The sequence below is a fragment of the Lissotriton vulgaris genome, chromosome 1_1, assembly GCF_964263255.1.
Source record: "Lissotriton vulgaris chromosome 1_1, aLisVul1.2, whole genome shotgun sequence".
NCBI classification, from domain to species: domain Eukaryota; kingdom Metazoa; phylum Chordata; class Amphibia; order Caudata; family Salamandridae; genus Lissotriton; species Lissotriton vulgaris.
The window spans coordinates 212,206,326-212,229,987 of NC_141685.1; the positions used below are offsets into that span (position 1 = coordinate 212,206,326).

The window sequence follows — 23,662 nt, forward strand, 5'->3', positions numbered from 1 at the left end:
ACATCATATTACATCACCTTCCCCCCTTGGAAATAAGACAGGAATATTAAAAGTACTAAACTTAAATCAAGCCACATAAACCATACAGGTGTAATATTTAATATCTAATGAAATTATCAATTTTTTAGGAAATTTTCTGAGCCACAAACCATTTGCACTTGCAATATTATCAAGACTGGGGTCAACTCCTGTAGCACCTGAACATGAAGTAACCACCTAACTGATACGCTCATGCACACCACCTGACACCGTCTTACCCTCCACTTCAGACTGCAATCAGTGCGCCCAGACTTATACATGCAAGCAACACTTCTTCCATTGCATGATGTTAGCCTGCTATGTCCTAACCTTCACAAGTTGTCTTTTGTTCCACCTATCTTTATCCAACACAAACGCTGCCTCTGTGCTGACTTTACTGACTTGCACTGGCATGAAAAATGTTAATTCCACTTTCCTTACCTTGAGGGGTTTCTTAATTAAAACCCACTCACCGACTGACACACCCCTGCCGCCTACTCAACACTTCTTGTCGAAATTATCTTTCATAGAAATTTGCTTAAAGGCAACCTTAGAAGATAACTTTTCAGTACTAGACTTACCAATTCTGGGCACAGTTTTCAACGCACTCACCCAATATTGAAATAAAGACGTGTACACATCCTTGCCCCTTAATAGCTCAAATGGATTACCCCCTGGTGCAGTGTGGTGATGTATTATAATTCCACATCTTCTGTTCAATGAACTCCCTTACATCCACTCCAGAAGCAATGGAAGTCTGTATACCCTCTTTCATTACTTCATTACCATGCCTCACTAGACCATTCAAAGTGGGTGAGTATAATGCAACTTTGTGGAGTTTTATATCCTATGAGCTCATGAATTTACACATCTTTTCTAACATGAAATGTGTGCCATTGTCCGTGACTATGAGTTTGGGCGCATCTTCAGTTAAAAATATCTTACTCAGGAATTTGATGGTTGCATCTGTATCTGGTGTTTCCACAAACTTTTAATACATCCACTTTGAGAAATAACCAACAGCCAGAAGTAAATACATCATATATGACAGCAATACTGAGCAAGTCCAAATCAACTGTTTCCGATGCTGTGTTTTTGAATCTGGATTGGGTTCAATGGAGTCTGTAATGTTCTCCAATGTTTATCTGATAGTAAACATTCAGAACATTTATCGACCAGCATTTTAACCTGAATCTTCCTGAGTACGGTACGTAATGGTTCCACCGTTTGAGCATAATTAGGCACAAATCTGGCATAATACTCTACCAACCCATGAAAAGAACGAAGGTATCCTTATCCATGGGGGCCTTAGCATTGCTAATTGCTTTAACAGAAAACTTGGGTTTTATGCCAGCATCCGACACTATGTGTCATAAGTATTCCAACTCTTTCACTGCAAACTTGCATTTGTCTGCCCTGGTGGTCATATCCTGTGCCTTTAATGTAGGTAGTATTTCTCTCAATATTACATTATGCTCCTTCAAGGTCTCTGCATATATTAAGATGTCATCCAAACATGCTTTTACCCCCTGGTGCCCTGAAACAATGTGTCCATAAGTTTAGGGAACATACTGGCTGCAGAGGCCAAACCAAATGGGATCTTCAGAAACTTATAGGCACCAAAGGGGGTCACAAACGTCGTCAACCCTGAGATTCAGCCGTCAATGACACTTCGTGATATGCTGACTTCAAATCAATCAGGAAAACCACTTACCTCCCCCTTCCCCGAGGTTTGCCAATAACTCATGAATTCTGGGCAGTGGGTGGCATTCTACAACAATATTTTTGTTCAGAACATGTAAATCAGCACAAAGTCTGATATCTCCTAACTTTTTCCACGTAACGGCTATGGGTTCCACCCACTGCGACAAATCATTAGGTTGAATGATCCCTTGTGAACATAAATTTTGTAAACTGACCTTCAATTCTTTCCTGACACTCATAGGCATGGGTCGTACCTTGTGTGCTACTGGCTATTGATGTGGCATCAACCTAAAGTGGTGTCCAACACCCTTAAGAAGTCCAACCTGGCCATTAAACATTCAGCTAAAATTTCCTTAATGGAACCGCCCACACAATCCACCTGGCAAGCTGACAAATCTTGCACCCTTAATTGGTTCTTGTGCCCAGGAACCAGATACATATTATTTCCCTTCACAGATACATATAGCATTGTATTTGTTTTTCTGCCTAAACATTGTACATTGGTTAAAAAATACCCAATCTTCTCAATGTGTTTTTCTGCAAATGCCTTGGAGTATACATCTGACTAAGACAAAAGAAAATCCTTCCCCCATTTTTCATATAAGGTAGTGTCTCTTAGGATGGTTATAGGCGATCCCAAATCAGATATGACCAGCAAGTAAATGTTATCAATGATGGCCGTACATAATAATGAACCTTTGGCCACCTGGATCCATCATCACAATCCAGTGTTAGAACCACAATACTAAAAGAACCTGAACTTGTAGCGACCTCCACATCAACACTGCCAACTCTTACTGGTTTCCTATTATTCCTGCAAGCATTGTAGAAATGACTTAATTGTTTACAAATTAATCAGGTTTGTTAACAGCTGGACACCCTGCAAAGAACAAGTTACTTACCTTGGGTGACGATGTATTGGTAAGAGACATATATAGTTATAGATTCCTTACCTTTACCTTTAGAATTACCCCTATGCGTCAGACTGGATCCATAGAATTTTTTGTAGCATTGTGACGGTAGGTGGGGTTGGTCGACTCCACGTCCATCGCTGGCATCGTGGTCGCCCGGATGACGTTGCAGTGACTACTTAGACGCCCCCCCCTGCACGCTGACGTCAGTTCTGACATGACTTTCCAAGCCAGAAGCTCAGAGCCATGCAAGACACTGACCACTGGTCTACATTACTAGGGCCATAGAAGGGAGTCCCTATTCCTAGAAGTCAGTTCGCAGAATGGGGAGGATGGGTGGGGCGGTAAGGAATCCCTTACAGATACATTGTTACAGAAGGCAAGTAACTTTTTCATCTAAAAGAGACTGTAGTTATAGATTCCTTACCTTTAGAATAGATACCCTAGCAATGCCAACCCCGGCAGTGTGTCTGCGAACTAGGTTCACACCAGGAAGTCCTGTAGGACTGAACAGCTGAAAAGCCTTTCTCTCCGGACTTGGCTGTCCAGGCAGTAATGTTTTGTGAATGTGTGCAGGGATGCCCACGTGGCTGCCTGGCAGGTGTCAATCAGTAGTACTCCACATCCCAAAGCAGTAGTTGCGCCCGATGCCCTGTTAGAGTGAGCACGTATTCCTACTGGAGGTTCCTTTTTCACCAAAGAATAGCAGATTTTGATGCATAGCACAACCCATCGAGAGAAGGTACGTTTTTGCACAGCCACACTTTTCTTGGTGCCCACATAACCTACAAAGAGTTGATTGTCCATCCGGAAATCTTTAGTGTGGTCAGGGTAGAAGGGCACTGCATACTTTGGGTCCAGATGGTGGAGTCCCTCCACCTCTTTGGAAGGGTGTGGAGGCCAGAAGAAGGTGGGCAATATGATGGTCTGGCCTATGTGGAAAGAGGTAACCACTTTGGACAGAAAAAAGGGCCTAGTGCGAAAGACCGGATGAATAGCAAGAAAAGGAGGCTTGGAGGACAGAGCCCGAAGCTCACTCACCTTGCAGTAAGAGGTGAAGGCGAGCAGGAAAGCAGTCTTTAAAGTAAGATGACAAAGAGGACAATTATGTAATGGCTCAAAGAGAGCACACATAAGATAAGTAAGGACAAGATTCAGGTCCCATTGGGAATTTCCGACAGGAGAAGGAGGAAAGAGATGAGTATTGCTCTTAAGAAATCTATTTTCCCTATGGGACTTAAAAAGAAAAGGCTGATCAGGAAGGCAAAGTAAGGCTGAAATGGCCGAAAGATAGCCTTTAAGGAACCCTGCTGGGCCAAAGATAGAATGAAGAGGAGAACCTCTAAAACAGGGGATCCACCGCCTTTGCTGAGCACCATGCCACAAATTTGTTCCATCAACAGGCCTATACCATTTTAGGGGAAGGATGCCTGGCTGCCAAGATACCATTACAGACTTCGGGAGGAACGTTGAAAGCTGTCAACTTTCACCACTGAAGCTCCAAGCAAGGAGGTGGACGCCGGACAGATTCAGGTAGAGGACTGTCCCCTGCTGCTGAGACAGAAGATCCTCTTAATGAGGCAGTCTGATCGAAGGATCGATGGTCATGCTCAAGAACTCGGGGTACCAACCTCGTTGGGCCTGGTCCGGAGCCACAAAAATGACTTGGGCCCAGTGATGCTTGATCTTCTTCGGCCGTCTGGGTAGAAGTGATGTAAATGTAAATGTAAATGTACAGGAATTTATATAGCGCAAATCACCGAGCGGTTTCTAAGTGCTTGCTTAGGGAACCCGTCCTGGTATTGCCCTGTGAGATAATCCCGGCAGGGTATCCGCAAGGTGAAAGCCAGGCATCCCGCCGCGAGGGGCCGTTGTGGAGATTAAGCAAGCTATTGCCCAGAGTCGCAGAGTGTGAGCCCGTGAATCGAGTAGGCACCGGAGCGAGAATTGTCGAGTCCATGGACATTTTAGGACTCAAGACCCCGCCGAGCCAGGAATTGAACCCTGGTCCCGGGCTGACCTCTGCTTCCAGGTCTGCCTTCTCTAACCAGTGAGCCACACTTCTCCAAGTGGAAAGGCGTACAGGAGGCCGTAATTCCACTTGTGATAAAAAGCATCACTGAGCGAGTGCTGCCTTGGAAACTCCAATGCGCAGAACTGCTGACATTGTTTGTTCTCTTTGGTGGCGAATAGATCTAACAAAGGCTCTCCCCACTGCTCAAAGAGACCTTGTACCACCTCAGAGTGAAGACGCTATTTGTGATCCGTCATGTACTGGCAGCTAAATTTATCTACCCTGGCGTTCAGGGAACCTGCAGGTGTTGAACCACCAGGGATAGGCCCTGATGTTCCAGCCATGTCAAAAGGCAAAGCGTCTCTTGACATAGGGTCCATGACCCCACCCTGTTCTGTTTGTTGCAGTACCACATGGTGGTGGTGTTGTCCGTGAACACCTGCACTACTCTTCCTTTGACAGGAGGAAGGAATGCCCTCAGTGCAAGACGGATCACCCGAAGCTCCAGAAGGTTGATGTGGAGCCTGGACTCCAGCGGAGACCAGAGTCCCCTGATCTCTGCCTCTCCCATGTGGCTGCCCCATCCCAGGAGTGATGCATCTGTCACCACTGAGAACTCTGGTTGGGGAAGGGAGAGGGATCTGCCGTTGACCCAATCCTAGTTCGCAAGCCACCACTGCAACTGACGTGCAGTCCCCTCTAAGATATGGACGACATCAGGAGGATTCTGCTGATGCTGCACCCACTTGAACCTCAGATCCCACTGCAGAGCCTGCATGTGTCAACTGGCATGATCCACCAGCAGGATGCAGGAGGCCACGAGGCCCGGCAGCCACAGGGTCCTTCTAACCGAAATCCGGGATAGAGGCTGAAACATCGGTATCATAGCCCAAATATCCGGGACTCGCTGCTCGGAAGGATAAGCCTGAAACTGCGCTGTATCCAGAACTGCTTTGATGAAAAGGAGCTTCTGATAGGGAATCAGGTGAGACTTCGGCACTTTGATAGTAAACCCCAGCGAATGCAGGAGGTGCGCCGTAGTCTGGAGCTGGGAGACTACAGACTGGGGTGAGCCCGCCTTCAACAGCCAATCATCGAGATAGGGGAACACTGGAACCCCTGATCTGCGCAAATGAGCTGTGGCCACAGCCATCACTTTTGTGAACACCTGAGGGGCGCTGGTAAGGCCAAAGGGGAACATGGTGAATTGAAAATGCTTGTGGCCCACCATGAACTGTAGGTAACGCCTGGGGGCTGGCAGGATGGGGATGAGGAAATACGCATCCTGCGCTAGCATCCAGTCTCCAGGACGAGGGCAGAGAGGAACTGAGCCAATGTGAGCAATTTGAACTTCTCCTTCCAGAGGAAGCTGTTGAGGGCCCTGAGGTCTAAGATAGGATGCAGGCTTTTGTCCTTCTTGGGTACCAGAAATTAGTCGGAATAGCAACTACAACCTACTTCTGGCACGGGGACCTGTTTGATAGCTCCCTTGTCCAAGAGATCCAATAATTCCAGGTGGAGAAGGGCCAAGTGAATCTCTGACATGCGATGGAGTGTTTGTGACATGGAGGGAGGGATAGTCTTGAAGGGGAGGGAGTAAAGCCTTTGGACTATCTGAAAATCTCGCCTGTGTGACATGATGTTTTTCATGGTGAATCCTGTCCCCCACTGGCCTTTGGTGCCCCTGAAATGTCGAACTAGAAAGGTTTGGAGGCTGCTGCAGGGGGGCATGGGTGGACTGCCCACCTGCTAGCCCCCAGACCCGTGTCGCTGGGCCCCATGCAAAGACTTGGTAGCTTGTGTGGCCCTGTCCCTCGATTGGGTGGAATGTGGTTGGGCACCCCTTCTGTAGCCATCAAAGGGGCAAAAGGCAGACTGCATGGGGTGAGAGGTTGCTGTGAGGTCCAAGGATCTGACCGTAGCCCTAGAATCCTTGAAGCGCTCAAGGACTGAGTCTGCCTTGTCACCAAACAGGCAAAGGCCGTCAAAGGGCATTCCAAACGAGTAGATTGGACATCCCCCGAAAAACCAGACATCCTCAACCAGTTGCAGCGCCTCAGGGCTACCCACGTGGAAATCGTTCTGCCCACACCTGTTGGTGATTTACTGCATCTTGACTCTCAGCAACTGCGTGGGTGAGCATGGCCCAGACCTCCTCTGGGCACTGTGGCAGCACTTGTTCAAAAGTATTTCACACTGTATAGGTATAACAGCATAAGAGGCATGCTGTGTTCACTGACCACAACCCTAAGCAGGCAGGAGAAAACAACTTCTTCCCAAGGTGGTGCAGCTGCTTGGATTCCCTATCTTGGGGAGCAGTAGGGAATGCACCTTTAGAGGACGAGGCTTACCCGATGAGTACGAAGACTTCGATGATGAACGATGGTGGCTCCCCGAACGGTCCTGCAACCTTCCTCATGACCGGGAGTTCAAACGGCACGAAGAGGACTGCCGGGCCGCCAAGAACTTTCGGGAATGGTCCCACAAAGACTTCAGATTCATGGCCCGCAGTCGGAGCAAAACTTCGGGTCGCGCTCCAGCTACCAGAGCCACATGAGGTACGGATCTGTGAAGGACATCAATTTGGGACAGGAGTCACAAGGCTTGACGCCAGTCCGATAATGGAACACCGCTCGTGCACTCAAAAATGATGTCGACAAAAGTCGAAAAAAGTGACTAAGGGGCACACTCTCTCCAGATCTGCGTTGGCTGGCTTGGCAAAGAAAGAACTGATGTCAGCGCGCAGGTGTGGTGTGTAAGTGGACACTGCTATGTCATTCCGGTGACCACGAAGCCAATGCCGGACGCGGAGTTGACTGACGCCCCCTACGGACGTGCAGGGGTACTGCTACGAAAAAATTCTCCGGATCCAGTCTGACGCCTGGGGGTCATTTTAAAGGTAGAGAATCCATAACTACAGTCTCCTTCAGCTTTTGCTGATACATAGGCTTTCCTGTTTTCAGTTTCTATTTTTGGTAAATTCTGGTAGGGTTTTTTCAGTGTTCTCAATACATATAAAAAACAGTGGTTATCATTGGTTACACATTTTCGCACCATTAAAACCAACAGACACAGTGTTTTCCCGTTATTTATGGAATGTTTTTCTTTCATTTTTGTTTGCTTTCTTCGCTGATAGTGCATGTGTTTAGACAGTGTGCATACAAAGTATATGAGGTCCAAATAAATGTTTTACTAATCAAACCTATTGTAGTACACCATACAATACTTCTTTAGTGAGTCTTTGGTCATGTGCACTCACTCTTTCCTTCCCATGTAAATGTTTATCTGTGAAAGGGCCCTCTCAGCATTGGCGCTTGAGACGGGCAACACCAAAACAGCCAGTACACAATGTGCTAACTCTAGCCACTGACGCAGCTTTCCATGCCAATACTGGTGCACCTGAAGATTATGTTTCCCTGACAGGTTTTGCAACATATGCATTGAACTGGGCACATATGCCCTCAGTTATTGAAAAGGTCAAAAATTAAGCAGTACTTTTCAAAGTCCGGAGGAAATTCCCCTTCAGGAAGGGAACTAGGAGTTGTGCAGAGTTCCTCAGTGAGGATTCATTGACTTCAAATGCCATGGTTGGCGAACAGACATTCCTATGCATCACTGCAAGCCTTATCTCTTGTACTGTAAAATAAAATTTCCTGAATTGCTCCTCAACATTTTTTTGCTTACCAAGTGGCAAGAACTGCAACTTGGAACACATTGTAGTGCCAAAGTAACCAAAAGTAAAACCAAAGGGGATGATGGTCAGAGTGTTGAACATTGCAAGCACTCACCCCCAGTCAACTGATCTGGGTTTAATCCATCATCATTCTGTAGCTCACTCCGCCACTCCAGTTCAGACATGGCCATATGCAAATCAGTCTGACCCTGTGCCTCATGGGAACAGTCCAGCCCGAACTGCCAAGCCATGTCTTCCGTGGACTGGAAACAAGCGTCCTGGGACCGGTTTGTGGCATTCTAGCCGTCTTCAGCTCGGCTTGCTTGAATCCAGTGGCAAAGTGAGCAAGAGACCCATGTCTGGGCGTACCCTGCCAACATAGGGCGAACAAAGCAAAACCAAAGGGAATGATGGACGGAGTGTTGAACATTGCAAGCACTCACCCCCAATCAACTGATCTGGGTTTAATCCAACATCATTCTTTAGCTCACTCCGCCACCCCAGTTCAGACATGGCCATATGCAAATCAGTCTGACCCTGTCCCTCATGGGAACAGTATAGCCCGAACTGCCAAGCCATGTCTCCCCTGGAACGGAAACAAGCATCCTGGGACCGGTTTCTGGCTAATCAACCGTCATCAGCCAGGCTAACTTGAATCCAGTGGCAAAGTGAGCAAGGGACCCACATCTGGGCATACCCTGCCAACTTCAGGCGAACAAAGCAAAACCAAAGGGGATAATGGACGGAGGGAGGGCCTGGCTTGGCAGTTCGGGCTGGAATGTTCCCATGAGGCACAGGGTCAAGTCTGATTTGCATTTGGCCAGGTCTATACTGGGGTGGCATGGTGAGTGAAATAATAATGGATTTAACCCAAATCTCTTGACTGGGGTGAATGTTTTGATTTGTTCTGCATTCCGTCCATCAATTGTGTGTCTGTTGCTTTCTCGCCCTAAGTGCACCAGGTATGCCCAGACATGGGTCCTGGGCTCACTGTGCCACTCGAATCAAGCTATCCCGGCTGAAGAGGGGTGAAACCTCGAAACCGGTTTTAGGATGCTTGTTTCTGGTCCAGGGAGGACCTGGCTTGGCAGTTCGAGCTGGGCTGTTCCCATGAGGCACAGTGTCAAGACTGATTTACATATGGCCAGGTCCAAACTAGGGTGGCATGGTGAGCAAAAGAATGATGGATTTAACCCACATCTCTCGACTGGGGGTGAATGTTTTGATTTGTTCTGCATTCCGTCCATCAATTGTGTGTCTTTTAAAGTAACCAAATGTGTCGGCCAGCCAATACTCAAGGACATGTTTAACATCTACACCAATTACGCTGAACACTTGTTAGACAAAGGTGTTTTCAGACTGTAGTGTTTTTATTATCTCTACTACAGCAGTCATGTTTTCCTGTAAAAATTTAAGAATGCAGTAGAGTGTACTTTGTTTTATATAATAATCCATATGCTTCCAAAGATCCTCACAAGTCTTGCCTTCAATAAGCAAAACATTGTATGTAAATAAATGTAAATGTATTGGCATTTATATAGCGCACTACTTACCCGTAGGGTCCCAAGGCGCTTCGACCGCTGCGAAACCCTTCCTGGATTCCCTGAGAGATGGTCCCTTAATGGGTATCTCCAGGGTGAGACCAGGCATCCCCGGCGGTCTGGTGGGGCCGTTAGTGAAGATGAGGCAAGCTAATGCCCAGAGTTGCCGAGTGTGATCGCTGATCAGAGTGGGCACCGAGGCGAGAGAATTATCGAGTCCGCTGACCCTGGTCCAGAAACCTGCCGCGCCGGGAATCGAACCCTGGTCCCGGGCCGTCCTCTGCTCTCGGGTCTGCCGCCTCTAACCAGTGAGCCACACTACTTCCCATTCAGTAAACAGTCGCCACATGGATAATATAGCATTCAAGGCCTCTAGGACAGCTGTGTCATTTAGTGGCTAAATGACACAGCTGGGATGACTCTTACTTTGATGCCACACAAAGCACAAAATGAGAATTATTTGTGTATAGTTCCTGCGCATAAGAAAACAATGCACCATAATGGACTACAAAGTCAACAGCAATCTTTCTTAACTCTGAAGATTGTAAAGATGCTCTCAGCATACCATCTAGCAAATGACAGGGATCTCTTACAGGGAAGCACTTCAGCTCAGGTATTGATTTTGACAGGTCATCACACAACTTTTTCATATGCGTAGATGAATTACTGCAAATACAAACAATAACACTCCAATCTTTGTTGAACTTGGTAAGACGTTTTTGATGGCAAACACAAAAAATGTTTAAGTGTTGCTCATTCCTTGCAAAAGGGAATTGTTATGGAAATATGCATACACAAAAGCATGTAAGATAGCAAAGCCTGTTCCAGATGTGATAAACTTATTACATACATAACAGAGAGTCAGTTAACGTCAAGTAATTTCAAAAGGAAGACATAGAGGGCTAGTTGATCCCAGTACTTAAATGTTGATAAAAAAACTTCAGATATCACAATACTGCTTTTGAGGTCTCTACATAACAGGCACCTAGTTTTTGTTAGTGAAGTATATATGTAACATATTTACACAATTGACCTTTTAGAGAATCTTTTAGTGAATCTGCTCTGTGAACTAGTGCACCTTTCTCAAGAGAACCCCATGATACTTGTGAATTTCCAGCCTTCAAGTATAGAGTCCAGCCTTCCTAACTCTATAATATGCCTCTGTTAATCCAAGTCCCTTTAAAACGTTTGGACAGATACAGAGGCATCATGGGATATCAGGCATGTGATCTGCATTAATGTTTAGTACTTGGAGGCTCTGGCTGTTACAAAAGTAGCAGCCTCCTCTGAAATCTGGTGATAAAGAGCTCACCAGGAGGCTTTCAGTAAGTGATAGAGCAAGTGATAACCATACTGAGCTTACTTTGTAAAATAATAAGTGCTATGGCACCGACAAGGTGGCAACTGCATCTTATATCACCCATCGCCCCTGCCATCACTGCCAATGATGGTACCAAAACAACTACTAACCATCTCTCTTGCCTGCAAGTGTGACAGTTCAGGTTATTCCTGGCCCCCAAAGCTATAGTAATGCAGTAGCAGCTGACAGGGAATGAATGTGGAGGCGAAGGGAGGGTGGAGATGGCAAGGAACAAAATAAAAAACAAAATTAAAATTTCCACTTACCTGTTCCGGCGGTCTCGTCTCTCCTCCTCTTCTCTAGTTCCGGAACCAGGAAGCATATAGGCTCCCCATAGCTAATCACAACGCTGAAATGCAGCATTATGATTGGTCTGAGTGCTGTGGACCGATGTTCAGATGGGGCCTGGATGCCTTGGCATGTTTCCCACAAGGCTATGTAATGAAGCCTGATGGGGAACATGCAAAGTGAGCATGAATGTTGGGCCAGACTAAGACGGCCGGTCAAGCATTCATGGGCACTTGGAGTGTACAAACTACTTCTCACCCTTTGCCTCCAGCCCAGCCCCACCCTAACACAGCCATGAACCTTCAAAAAATAAAACGATAATAGCATAGCAGTGGGGCGGCACTCCTCCGGCTTAGAGGAGGAGCCACCACTGAAGGAATGACTGGGGAGGCAGGTATTAGTATTTTTTCAAGTATATTGTATTATTAAACAACTTTTGTTCTGTTTATCTTTAATGGCAGACTGTCATAAGTGCGGTGTTTACAATTAAGGGCCGGTGCTGAGCATCAGATACCCATTAAGAGCCAGTTCCAAGCACCTGGAACCGCCGTAGTCTTGCGGTCTCCCTTCCATATTCTGACTATGGTTGTCAGACCGCCACTGGACCACTGGTACGGCCGGGGATCCGTGATCCGTCAGCGGTGGCACAGTGGTTTTATGCTGCAACAAGCTGGCAGTGCCGCTGTGGCACCGCCAAGAGTATTAAAAGTTTCCACACCGACACAGTTTTCATGGTGGTGATCCCGGCATGTAAAATGAGGGCGTGATGTAATTAAGGAGGCCCTACAGTGCTCTCTGTTGCCTCGGTGCCAGGGGATGCATGCAGGAGGGCTCATGGTGTTCCCTTTGTCTGTATGCACCCCCAGTTCCTACATGGCAAGGCAGAGTCGGAATTCGGCGGGCCGTTTCAATATAGATTTGGTGGGCTCAAGCAGAGGGTTGGTATGGCCACACGCTCCAAGACCGCCAAACTCATAATAAGGCCCAAAGGCCCACATGCATCAATATGGGCTTTTGCGATTTCTAATTTGCGAAAATTAGGGAATCGCAAATTAGAAATCGCAAAAGCCTATGCATGATTTTTCTCGCATTTTTTTTGCAATTCGGTAAAAATCGCTATTTTTACCGAATCGCATAAAAAATGCGATTTTTCAATTGCGATTTCGCAATCCCCATTCATTCCTATGGGCTAAAATGCCCATAGGAATGAATGGGAATTGCGAATTCGCAATTTGAAATCGCAATTCATCAAAGCATTTCAAGGGTGGAGAGGGGGGTCCAAGTGACCCCCCCCCCCCTGCACCCATGAAATGTACTTTTAAGTGTAATTTACATACACACATGTCCTAAGGACATGTGTGTATGTAAATTAACAGTTTAAAAAATGCATTTTTGTGCATTTTTAAACAATTTCGCAAATTACCATGAGGTTCAACTTCGTGGTAATTTGCACTTGCAATTTCAAATTTCGCAATTTGAAATCAAATGATGCATAGCATTTCAGAAATCGCAAAATTGCGATTTCTGAAATGCTATCACAATTTTAGAAATCGCAAAAAAGATGCAATTTCTAAAATAGCATGATGCATCTCAAAAAGCATTTTTGGAATCGCAAACGGCCGATTTTAAGGAATCGCACCGTTTGCGACTCCAAAAATGCTTGATGCATGTTGGCCAAAGTCTTCTGAAATCCATTTTTGTGAAGAAAGCTAACCAGTAGAAGGAAACAGTGTCAATAAAACCATGAAACAGAGTTTAAAAAATATACACCTGTCTACCGAGGCTTTAACATTACATGGTAATCAGAAATGGTCTCAAGGATATGGGCCAGAAAAGGTATTTAAACAATTTATTTTACTGGCAGTCATTTTGTCAACTATCACACTATCAAATCAATGTGAAATGCACAATCATAGGTAGCTTGGGTCTTTTTGGGGAGAACAGCAATGTTTTTGCTCAATATCCTGTGAATCTTTTGGATTACTTGTTTTTGTAAATGTGTTTATTGGCTGTTTTTTAATTTCTTTTATCACAGCAGATGATTCATATGCTGTATGCCGGGTTTTCAATGGACTCTGAAAGGGAAAATATTGAGCAGAAATCTCCCAATAAAATCTACAAATGTACACATTTAAGGGGAAGAACGGCATTAGAAACAACATAAAATACCAAGGATATTCATGTCAGAAAAGAAGACATCTTTTCTAACTTCAGCAAGTGACAGAGTGAATACAATGCACAAATCATTTTGCAGATGTGAACTTTGAGGACAGATGATTATAATGCAATTATGTGGTCGAATTGATATAAACCACAAAGTACTTACACGTCCTTTGTATTTGTATTTATTAGAGGGCATTATGCCATGCTGGTAGATGTACTTAAAGGCGGAGTATGGAAACCCGCCGCAGCAGCCGCCATCTTCGGAATCGCAGTCGACAAGCTCTTGTTCGCTCATCTCGAACAGTTCCCCGGTCTTTATGCAATAGCGAGATTCAAGGGCTCCAACCTATGGGTGTAGAAAACACACATTTAGGACCCGGAGAGTCAAAGAAACGCATTTTGTGCTTTCTCCACCAAATGTTGCATGTGCCAGTAATTACCAGACTTTTTAATGCCTTTAAGTTTCACTAGGTTTGTCCAGCCAAAATTTAACGGGGAATTTCTTGAGTGCAGAAGTGATCGCCCACAGTAACTGCCCTAGGGCACTAATCTCCACGCCTTTTGCTATTGCAACACCAGGCGAGCAGATGTTTGCCCATTAGTTGTAAGACAATAGGGCACTTGTAAAGAAAGCCTTAGCGTTATATCTTCTGGAGAATTTGCAGGATCTGTTGCTGCACATTTCACTCTTCAACCTCTGTGCCTGCTTCATCAATCTCTTGATGCACAGGTGACTTCTTCAGTAGAGCAGCCTTGCAAGACTCTGTACATTGGCTCATGAGTAGAACCTCCCAAGCTTAGTGGAGGGACCTCATCTATCTCCTGGTTACAAAGTGGTTGGTACTCTAATGATTGATTCTGGCCGGTGTCACTTCACTATTTTCTAGCCTTCACAAGTTGCAGGCCCGGCATGTAGACCTACAGTGTGACACTTCACAGATTTCCACTGATTTTGAGCCAATGCCTGCCTTACTAATCCTCCACCTGACTACTGTTCATATAAATCCCACCACTGGCCCAACACTATTGATGAGATGGAGCAACATTTTAATAACAGGTTTATTGAAGCCTTTGATTGCATCCCTCTTTGTAAACAAACATTTGTTTGTACTGGAGGATGGCTGTAGACCCCATCAAGAAACCTGCTTAAATGAAAATGCTTAGAATTTATTAAAGAAACTCTGCAGGAAAGCTCGCACAGAGCTCAAAGAATTCCTGTAGAGAAACCTTAAGATTGTGCAAACACTTTTCTCACCCTATTCTTCCACCTCCTCTGTTCCTATCCCATAGGAAATTGTGACTTCAGGTCTTTTTTATTTTGAGGAAACATTTTAAAGATTTCTAGTTCTTTCAGTAGCTGGAGTCTACCATCAGCCTTTGTCAATTCAATGACCTCTATCCTTTCCAGGGCCTCCTCTGTTCTCAGTTATGCTGGATGAGTTTGTATTATTTACAAACCCCCATTCCCACTACAAGATTTCGTTCTCCAGACGACCCCTGTCCTCCTTGGTCTGCATGGGTATCCACAGAGGGGGAAATGGGGTAAGGGGCGCTTGCCCACTCCCCCTGGATTTTTCACTTGCCCTTTAAAACAAAAATTAAAGATCGTGCTGTTGGTATTCAGATGACGTCACTGCATGCCGAAACGTCAATGCCGATATTGAGGTTAAAATTATGGGCCCCCTGAAAAAAATCCAGCGGCAACCCATGTTTGGAATTCAGTCTGGCTCTTAACTCCACAACATGTTTCCTTGTGTTATAATTCTCTTTCTCCTGCTACTTCTCCTTGAGCCTGCAAAGAGGCACTAATCATTACAGCCCTTAAGAAGCCTGTTGATAACCTGCAGTGTGGGCTAATCCTCACCCTGGTTTGTTCCTCTTCCACCAAAGTTTCTGAAAGAAGAGGTAAATGCTCAGCTTTCAGATTTTACAGAATCCAGTCACCTTCTGGCCAACCACCAGGCTGGCTTCAGCTTGCTCTACAGCACTGATGTTGCCTCACTTTCATTGATAACATCATCTGGAAGCTGCTGGAGAAGGGCGCCAGTGCAACCTCGGTTCTTCTTGACCTGCATGCTGCCTTGGATGCGGTCTCTCACAACATCCTCTGTCAGAGGCTTCTCGATTTAGGCATCGAGGATAAAGCTCTGGAGTGGCTATGTTCTTAGCTGAAAGATCGCACCCGATCCATAGTCTTGTCATCCATCTGTTCCCAATCCAGATCTCTGCTGTGTGGGTACCACAGGGATCTTCACTCAGCCCTACTCTCTTCAGTATCTATATTATCACTCTGGCAGAGTTTATTTAATAATAATAATAATAATAATAATAATAATAATAATAATAATAATAATAATGATTATAGAGTTTATAAAGCGCCTGACTACACTAAATCAGTGTGTCCCCGCGCTGCAGATACAGACCATAAAAGAGCTTCAACAACTGTCAGGCTGGAGGCAGAAAAGGGGGCCAACCGGACATCGGGCCTACTACTTGGGAAATAGGCGCGTCTTTAATTTCTGACGGAACCTCACCTCAGACGGTTCCATATGGAGCTCAATGGGAAGTGTGTTCCATTGCTTACTGGCTAAATATCTAAATGAGCAGCCGCCCATCCGTGCTTTGTAAATACGTGGAACCTGGAATTGCATACTTCCTAGGGATCTCAGTAGCCGCTTAGGACAATACATGGTCAGCATATTATGTAAGTATATATGTCCCTTTCCCTGCGCAATGCGCTGAGCCATACACATAGTTTTAAACAAAATACGTGCCTGGATGGGAAGCCAATGCAAGGTGGCTAAAGCACAGCTCCCAGATGACTTCCGGGAGAGATTCAATGCCAACCTAGCAGCCGCATTCTGAACATATTGGAGCTGATGCAGTCCTTTCTTACTCAAACCGATATACAGTGAGTTCCCATAGTCCAGATGGGAGGTGACTAGGGTGTGTATTAACGTTTTCCTTCCAGTAACGGGGTGTAAGTCCAAAGTTTTGCGAAGACATTTCTGAATGCCGTAGCATTTGCCTGCAACCCCTCTAATATGATGTTCAAAGGAGAGATTAGCATCCAATCAGGTTTTTCACCTGCTCAGAGGGATTGGGAGTAGGACCTAGTTCAGGTGGCCACCAAGCTGAAGACCAGATTGATGGTGTTTTCCCCATCACTAGAAGCTCTGTTTTGCTCCCATTGAGGCGGAGACAGTTATTGTTCATCCAGCCCGCTAAATCCGCTAGAGAAGTTAGCCGGAGCCTCTTAAGGAAGTTGAGATAGGGTCACCACCAGTTGAGTGTCGTCAGCGTAGGACACAATCTCAACCCCATAGGTCTCCACAATCTTCGCAAGGGGTTCCATGTAAAGAGTGAATAAAGTAGGGCTCAGAATAGAGCCCTGCGGAACCCACTGCTTTAGGGACCGGGATTCCGATTTAAAGGGGGGACAGTAGACTTGAAACCTTCTATCCGCAAGGAACGAGCACAGCCAGTCGTGAGCCGGCCCCAAAACCACTGCCTCCCTTAGACAGGCGAGCAGTAAAGGATGCGAGAAGGTATCAAATGGCGCACTAAGGTCCAGCAACAGCAAGGCAGCCGTCCGACCTTCATCTACTTTTCTTCGAAGCAGCTCTGTAGAAAAAAGCAGAGCCGATTCCGTGGAATGGTTGGCTCTAAAGCCTGATTGTGAAGGGTGGAGAAGTTGACATTCATCCATATATTTCACTATCTGGGCATTGACTATTTTCTCCACCACTTTAGCACAAAAAGGTAGGAGAGAAATAGGGCAAAAATTGTCCAAATGGGACAAGTTCAGATTGACCTTTTTTTTATCGGAATTTCCTGAGCTATTTTCCAACCACATGGCACATAGCTTGCCTGAAAGGATAGCTCTGCCAAACGTCTTATATGATTTACAAGGAGTTCCAGCTGGTTCCTAAAGATCTTAGGCGGAGCAGCATCCGTTGGGGAGCCTGACTGAATACTCAGCACTATTTTCATCAGTTGCGGTTGGGCAGGGACCACAAACTGGTTTAGGCACTTATCCTTCATCAGCCTCTTTCTCCCAGCTCGTCCTGATTTTACCTCACCGCCCTCGTCGCAAAAAGCAAATATATAGTCTCAACCTTCTTCACAAAGTGGTCTGCTAGACTCTCACAGACCTCTTTGGAGTAGGTGTCCGGAGCCAGTATTCTGTTAAGTAAAGTAAGCTCCTTATATATGGAGAAACGTTCCTTAGAGGAATTCTCTGCTAACTCACTTTTCTCATTTAAAAATTCTCTTCTCGTTTTCCTTATCAGACCATAGTACTCTTTCAGGCTGTTCTTATAATCCAGCTTAAGAGTCGTACAGTAGTTTTTATGGCAAGCACGCTCTAGGCATTTGCATGCAGACTTGGCTACTCTTAAGTCATCATTGAACCACGGCGCCGTCTTAGTGCGTCTCGCCGGGGCACTGTTCGTCCACGGTGCCACCCTATCTAGCGCCCTGGTCGTCCAGTCCTCATACTCTTTCCAAGCTTCATCTAAATTCTCTCTCAGCGGGGGACAACCTTGCTTCAAGGCAAGCTTCAAGGATGCCTTGAAGCAATTTCCTTCGTTTATACACCACCGGTCTAGTTTGTGTAAACCTTCTTGACATACCTAATGTATAGAACTGAATCAGATAATGATCTGACCAAGCTACACTGATAGGAGACTGTACCATCACTCCATCCCAGTTAGAAAAAATAGTATCAAGAAGGTGGCCCGCTTGATAGGTAGGCATCAGAGATTGAAGGTTCAACATCAATGGCTCCAAAGTGGCAATCACCCCTGTGCCTCCTTATTTCCTACATCGTCAAAATGCAAGTTAAGGTCCCCTAAAATTAAGAGCCTATTGTATCGTAGAGCAGGTTGAACCACAACCTCCACCAGACTATCTGAGAATTGCAAAGCCACCCCTGGTGGACGATAGATAAGATAGCCATTTATAGTCAAATTACGAGAAGTTTTAATTGAAAAGAAATCTGCTTCACTATTGGTGATGTTCACTGATTCCAGGGTGCATATCACCTCCAATTTATGCACCAATGCGATCCCCCCCTCGTTGTATTCCACAATCTAATCTCAGCAGACCATATTCATGGGGGAGTGCTTCCAGGATTTCCGGGACAGATTCCCCATCCAACCAGGTCTCCGTTAAGAAGAGCACATCCGGCTGATAGTCGACTAATAGGTCAAAGATTTCTAATCTATGTTTTTTTAGGGAGCGGCAGTTCACCTGAATCATGGTTAGTGTCTCCCCTCAAAACCCTGGATTTCAAGGGGGTTATAGAGGCAGACCTTACATCGGTGAGGCATCAATTCCGCCTGCAATCTATGCTTAAATGCCTCCTTCAAAGGGGGACACATGCATTCCATCTGTTCTTTAGAGAACTGGAATCTGTTTTGTCCATTTGGGGGCTTTTGGGCAGGGGTTCTGGCCCCTGGCCCCGTCCGGCTGCGGACGGGCGCAGACGGGCTTGCCTTTGGCGCGGCTTTGGCGCGCCAGCAGTGCTGCCGCTGTCCTGCCCTCATTAAGTAGGGGGCATGACGGCAAGACTAGACCGCTAACCTCCTTGCAGTTTTGGGTTTACCCTGTTGCCTATTGCCAACGATAAACAAATTGCAATCTTTTTAGCAAATATTGTGTCTGCCAACTAAACGGGACAAAATAGAAAGACCACCCAGCAAGAAAGCAGCTGGATACTTGTTCCTGAGTTGCATTTCCAAAACACAGGATTTCGGATATGCCACAGACATGGCCGGCTTTAATACTAGAGGGGCACGGTGCAACAAACATATTGGTGACCCCCATGACCTCCTCCTTAGATTTCCTCACTTTCACCCAGCAGAAGTGCAACCCTTCCCTCCATAGCCCCTGTCGCACACACATTTAATTTGTTTTAAAGCAGCCGCAGCTGTCACACAGACGTAAAGCAGGCCCTGGCCAGAAACGTGCCGGGTATTTGTTCGCGCTATATAAATGATTCATTCATTCATTCATTCATACCGCTGCAAACGCCCAGCAGGAGCCGCAGCGTCCTTGGTCCTTGACGGCGGTGACGCATTTCTGGTCTCGCCAGTCCACCTTCGGCGGCAGTGACGACAAGCTCACGCCGCTGTACTTCGACGTACCGCCCGGCATCACTGCTGGAATTCTCAGGCAAGACATGGATTTCAGCTCGTTTGAAGTCTGCAAGGGTCAAAAACAAATATAAGTTGAATTTGCAATATTTTTCTAGGCTCCTTATCACCCTCCTAGCTGCTTCCTACCCCCTTTCACTCATTAATCGACTTGTTATTAGCGATAGCCCTGCATTTAATAACTTCTAACTGGAAACAAGCTGATAAAGTTACTTTTAAGGCCTGGTGGAATGCTGTTTGTTTTCATCATAGATTGGATACGTACAATATCACCCCCTTATCTCTACGCATTAAAAGAGATTTTTTATAGCTTCCTCTAACCTCCTATTTAACAGATATAGCTTCAGCCTCTTCTACCGAAGTTAATACTCCAGATGAAGTTAGGAAACCTCCATACATTTTATGTTATCTCCTCACCTTATATTCCAGATGTATTCTTTTATGATATTACTCCTTTGTTCCCTTCCAATTATTCCATTTCCATGTTTATGTTTTATACTACTCCTAACTATGTTCTTTGTGATGAATTTGTAGAAAGATTCAGGTAATACTTTTATTTATGTTTTATATGATACTCCCCCCTCTTTTTTCTCTATTTATCCCTCTTTCCTCCCCCTCTTAATTCTTTTCCAGATATGGACTATAATCTGTTACATTATGATTTCTTTTATATGATACTTATTTCCATTTATGTAATGAATTTCTCTCTTAATAAACTTTAAACTTAAAATATATATATATATATATATATATATATATATATATATATATATATATATATATATATATATATATATATATATATATATATATATATATATATATATATATATATAAGAGAGAGTAAGTGAGAGAGGGAGAAAGGGAAAGAAGCGAAGAAGGCAGAGTGTGGGGGGATAAAAGAGACAATGACCAAAAGAGATGAAGGGAGAAATGAACTGAATAGAAAGGAAGGAATTAGTGAGAGAAAAAGTGAAAGAAAGGAAATGTTGATCTATAGAAAAGGAAAAACAAGTGGAAGTGTGAATGGATAGATCCACAGACAGAAACAGATAAATCTGGTATTGGTGTATTGATGGACGGATGGGTGGTTGGGTGAATGGATAGTAGGACTAAAGGTTGGATGGATGGAATGCACAGATGGATGAATGGATTGATGGATGGACTGAAGGACAGACAGACAGATGAATAGACGGACATGCAGATAGGAAGGCAGTTCACTGGGGTGCTTTTTCTCCCTTGCACAGGATGTGTTAGCCAGTGCAGTGTAAGGGACATATTCATATTCATAAGCTGGGTTTTACACCTGGGCATTGATGGGCAATGTGGTGTAGGCAGGGGCAAAGGGAAGCTTTTGAAAATACACTCTTATCCTTTTGAGATGGTTAGTGCCTGCTCAGGGCAGGCACAGACCATTCGATTGTCTACAGGCCCAGAAGCATTTCTGTCTTCTAGTGCTTCAATAGAAATACATTCTTATTTAGCCCCGGTCAGACTTTGCATTGAAGTTGGACATTTAACTTTGTTTCCTTATGCATATATGTAAATGTGCTGCTAAAGTAGCATATAGCGTGCCTATTTTGTTGCTTAAAATTTGACAGAGAGGGATAAAGATGGCTGCTGGTAGGTGTTGACTTTCAGTTGTACACACTGAACAAAATAAGTAGATCTTTCTAGATGTTCTGCCTGAACAATGTTTTGGCAGGATCTTTCCCTTTCAAATCATCACTCTGGAATATCAGATGTGTTCATGAGCTGGCCAAATGAACAAGGCATGTAGACAGTTAACAACCATCCCACTTGGGTGACAAATGCAAAAATAACAATTGATGGACAGAGTGCAGAACAATGTCATTCATTCACCCGAGTACAGAGATCTGGACCTAAATCCATCGTTTTTTTTGCTCCCCATGCCATTCCAGTTTGAACCCAGCCAAATGCAAATCAGTCTTGACCCTATGCCCAATGGGAACAGTCCAGCCCGAACTCCCAGGCCCAGTCTTCCCTGGACTGGAAACAAGCATCCTAGGAATTTGTCAGAGAGGGATAAAGATGGTGACTGGTAGGTGTTGACTTTCAGCGGTACAAGTTTAAAAAAATTACTAGATCATTCTAGACGTATTGCCTGAACAATGTTTTGGCTGGATATTCCCTTTTTTAAATCATCACTCTGGAATTTCAGATGTGTTCATGAGCAGGCCACATGAACAAGGCATGTAGACAGTTAAAGACAAATGTGATGGGTTTCAGGAAGCCTGTCCAGTACTAGGCTGTTGTATAGCGTTTTAGGACCTGAGTGAAATTTTACCGATTCATGCCCTTATATAGGTACAATTCAAATTCCCCTTATGTAGGCATAGAAATCATAGCCATATTTAGACATAGCCCATGCAGTCCAAATACAGGCATGGATACTTCCACTAGTTCCAAAAAGCCACTGTGATTTCTTTGAAAACTTGGCTTAAGCAGTCAGGGACATCCCCTTGCTTAAATATTGAATTGTCCAAGAACTCATGGAGTTTTCAAAGAACTGCCATTCCCTTGGGGTTATTATGTCCGACTTTACGTCAAACTAGGCACCTTCAAGTTATAAATATGCCTGCACTTGCCCTACGCACGGTGGTTCGTAGAAGCTTGACTATCTACTTGCCCGACGCAGCTCGCTGCAACAAGTGCCGAAGGAAGTCGACCCTCCTGCTGACGCACTGACAGAGAGGCTGCCTTTCTCTCGCTGCAAATCCAGCTCCAGTGTTTCAAAGCTCCCCTTGCAGGGTGTTGGGAAATCGAGTCCAAGACAGAGATACCAGATCTCCTTCATTCTAAATCCAAGGTACGGAGCTGATTAGACCCTAAGAGAAATCTTGGATAGATTCTTGGCAAATTAACTAAACCTATGCTAAACCACACTTACTTCTTCCCTCGTACTAAACTTAGGTTAGGTACATTGGGGAAGGTGTATTTTAGAAGCACCAGTTGAGTACTTTTAGTCTTTGTTATTTATGTATGTATTCTTATGGCTCAGAAACCATACATGCTTTTAAAGTATTATTTTATAATACTCTTCTCGCTGTACGTATTATTCTTCGCAGCCTGTATTACGATTGTAGCAGTTCAATTTACTTGCATGAGAAAGAAGACTGTTCAATAAACCTTTTATTGAAACGCCCGTCTCTCTATTTCTCTGCACCTCTGGTGAAACAAAGCATGCACGATTGACTGAGTAAAATATCTATCTATTGTTTCCACGACTCTGAAGATACGTTTACTCTGGGGGAAACAAAGTTATCATGTTTATGCGGTTGTAAGAAACTAATCCCTTCTTGTTTATTCAAGAAAGTTTCTAGTGACCTCAGAGCTAGCTGGCACTCACAAATAAGTTTAATATATTCGATAGAGACCTAGTCGACCTATGTCCTATGTCAATTCTATAGAATATATTATTCCAATGCGCAGAGCCTATTGGGAATATAGGAAATACACTACAAGGCAACCCATTCAGAGAAGTATGAACAATATAATAAAAATACTTGAATGAATGAAAAGAATCTTGTAACGCGCAAACTTAGCCCGTGGGCATCAAGGCGCCTAACAGAAAGAGTAAAGTAGGGGCCGGGAACCAGGTTACAGATAAGCCTCAGCAAAAAGCCATGTCTTTAATGCCTTTGTGAAAAGCGAGATGGATGGTTGAGTTTTTAATTCAGAGGGGAGGGTGTTCCACAGTTTAGGGGCCAAGGAGGAGAAGGCCCTTCCTCCCCATTTGACTCTGCGAAATCGAGGCACTGACAGGAGGTTCTTGTTAGAGGAGCAAAGGCTCCTGCCAGGGACATAGAGA

General features: G+C 44.9%; 1 protein-coding gene across 1 annotated transcript in view; it reads right to left on the reverse strand.

The window, feature by feature from the left end:
- LOC147740903 (cathepsin S-like) overlaps positions 1–23,662 on the reverse strand; it is a 76,655-nt gene that overhangs the window by 39,332 nt on the left and 13,661 nt on the right. Inside the window, exons 4-5 of the mRNA XM_086952196.1 lie at positions 19,697–19,879; positions 13,836–14,018 (exon numbers count right to left, since the gene is read on the reverse strand). Of these exons, the coding sequence (XP_086808322.1) occupies positions 13,836–14,018; positions 19,697–19,879 (366 nt within the window). The remainder of the gene's footprint in view (positions 1–13,835; positions 14,019–19,696; positions 19,880–23,662) is intronic.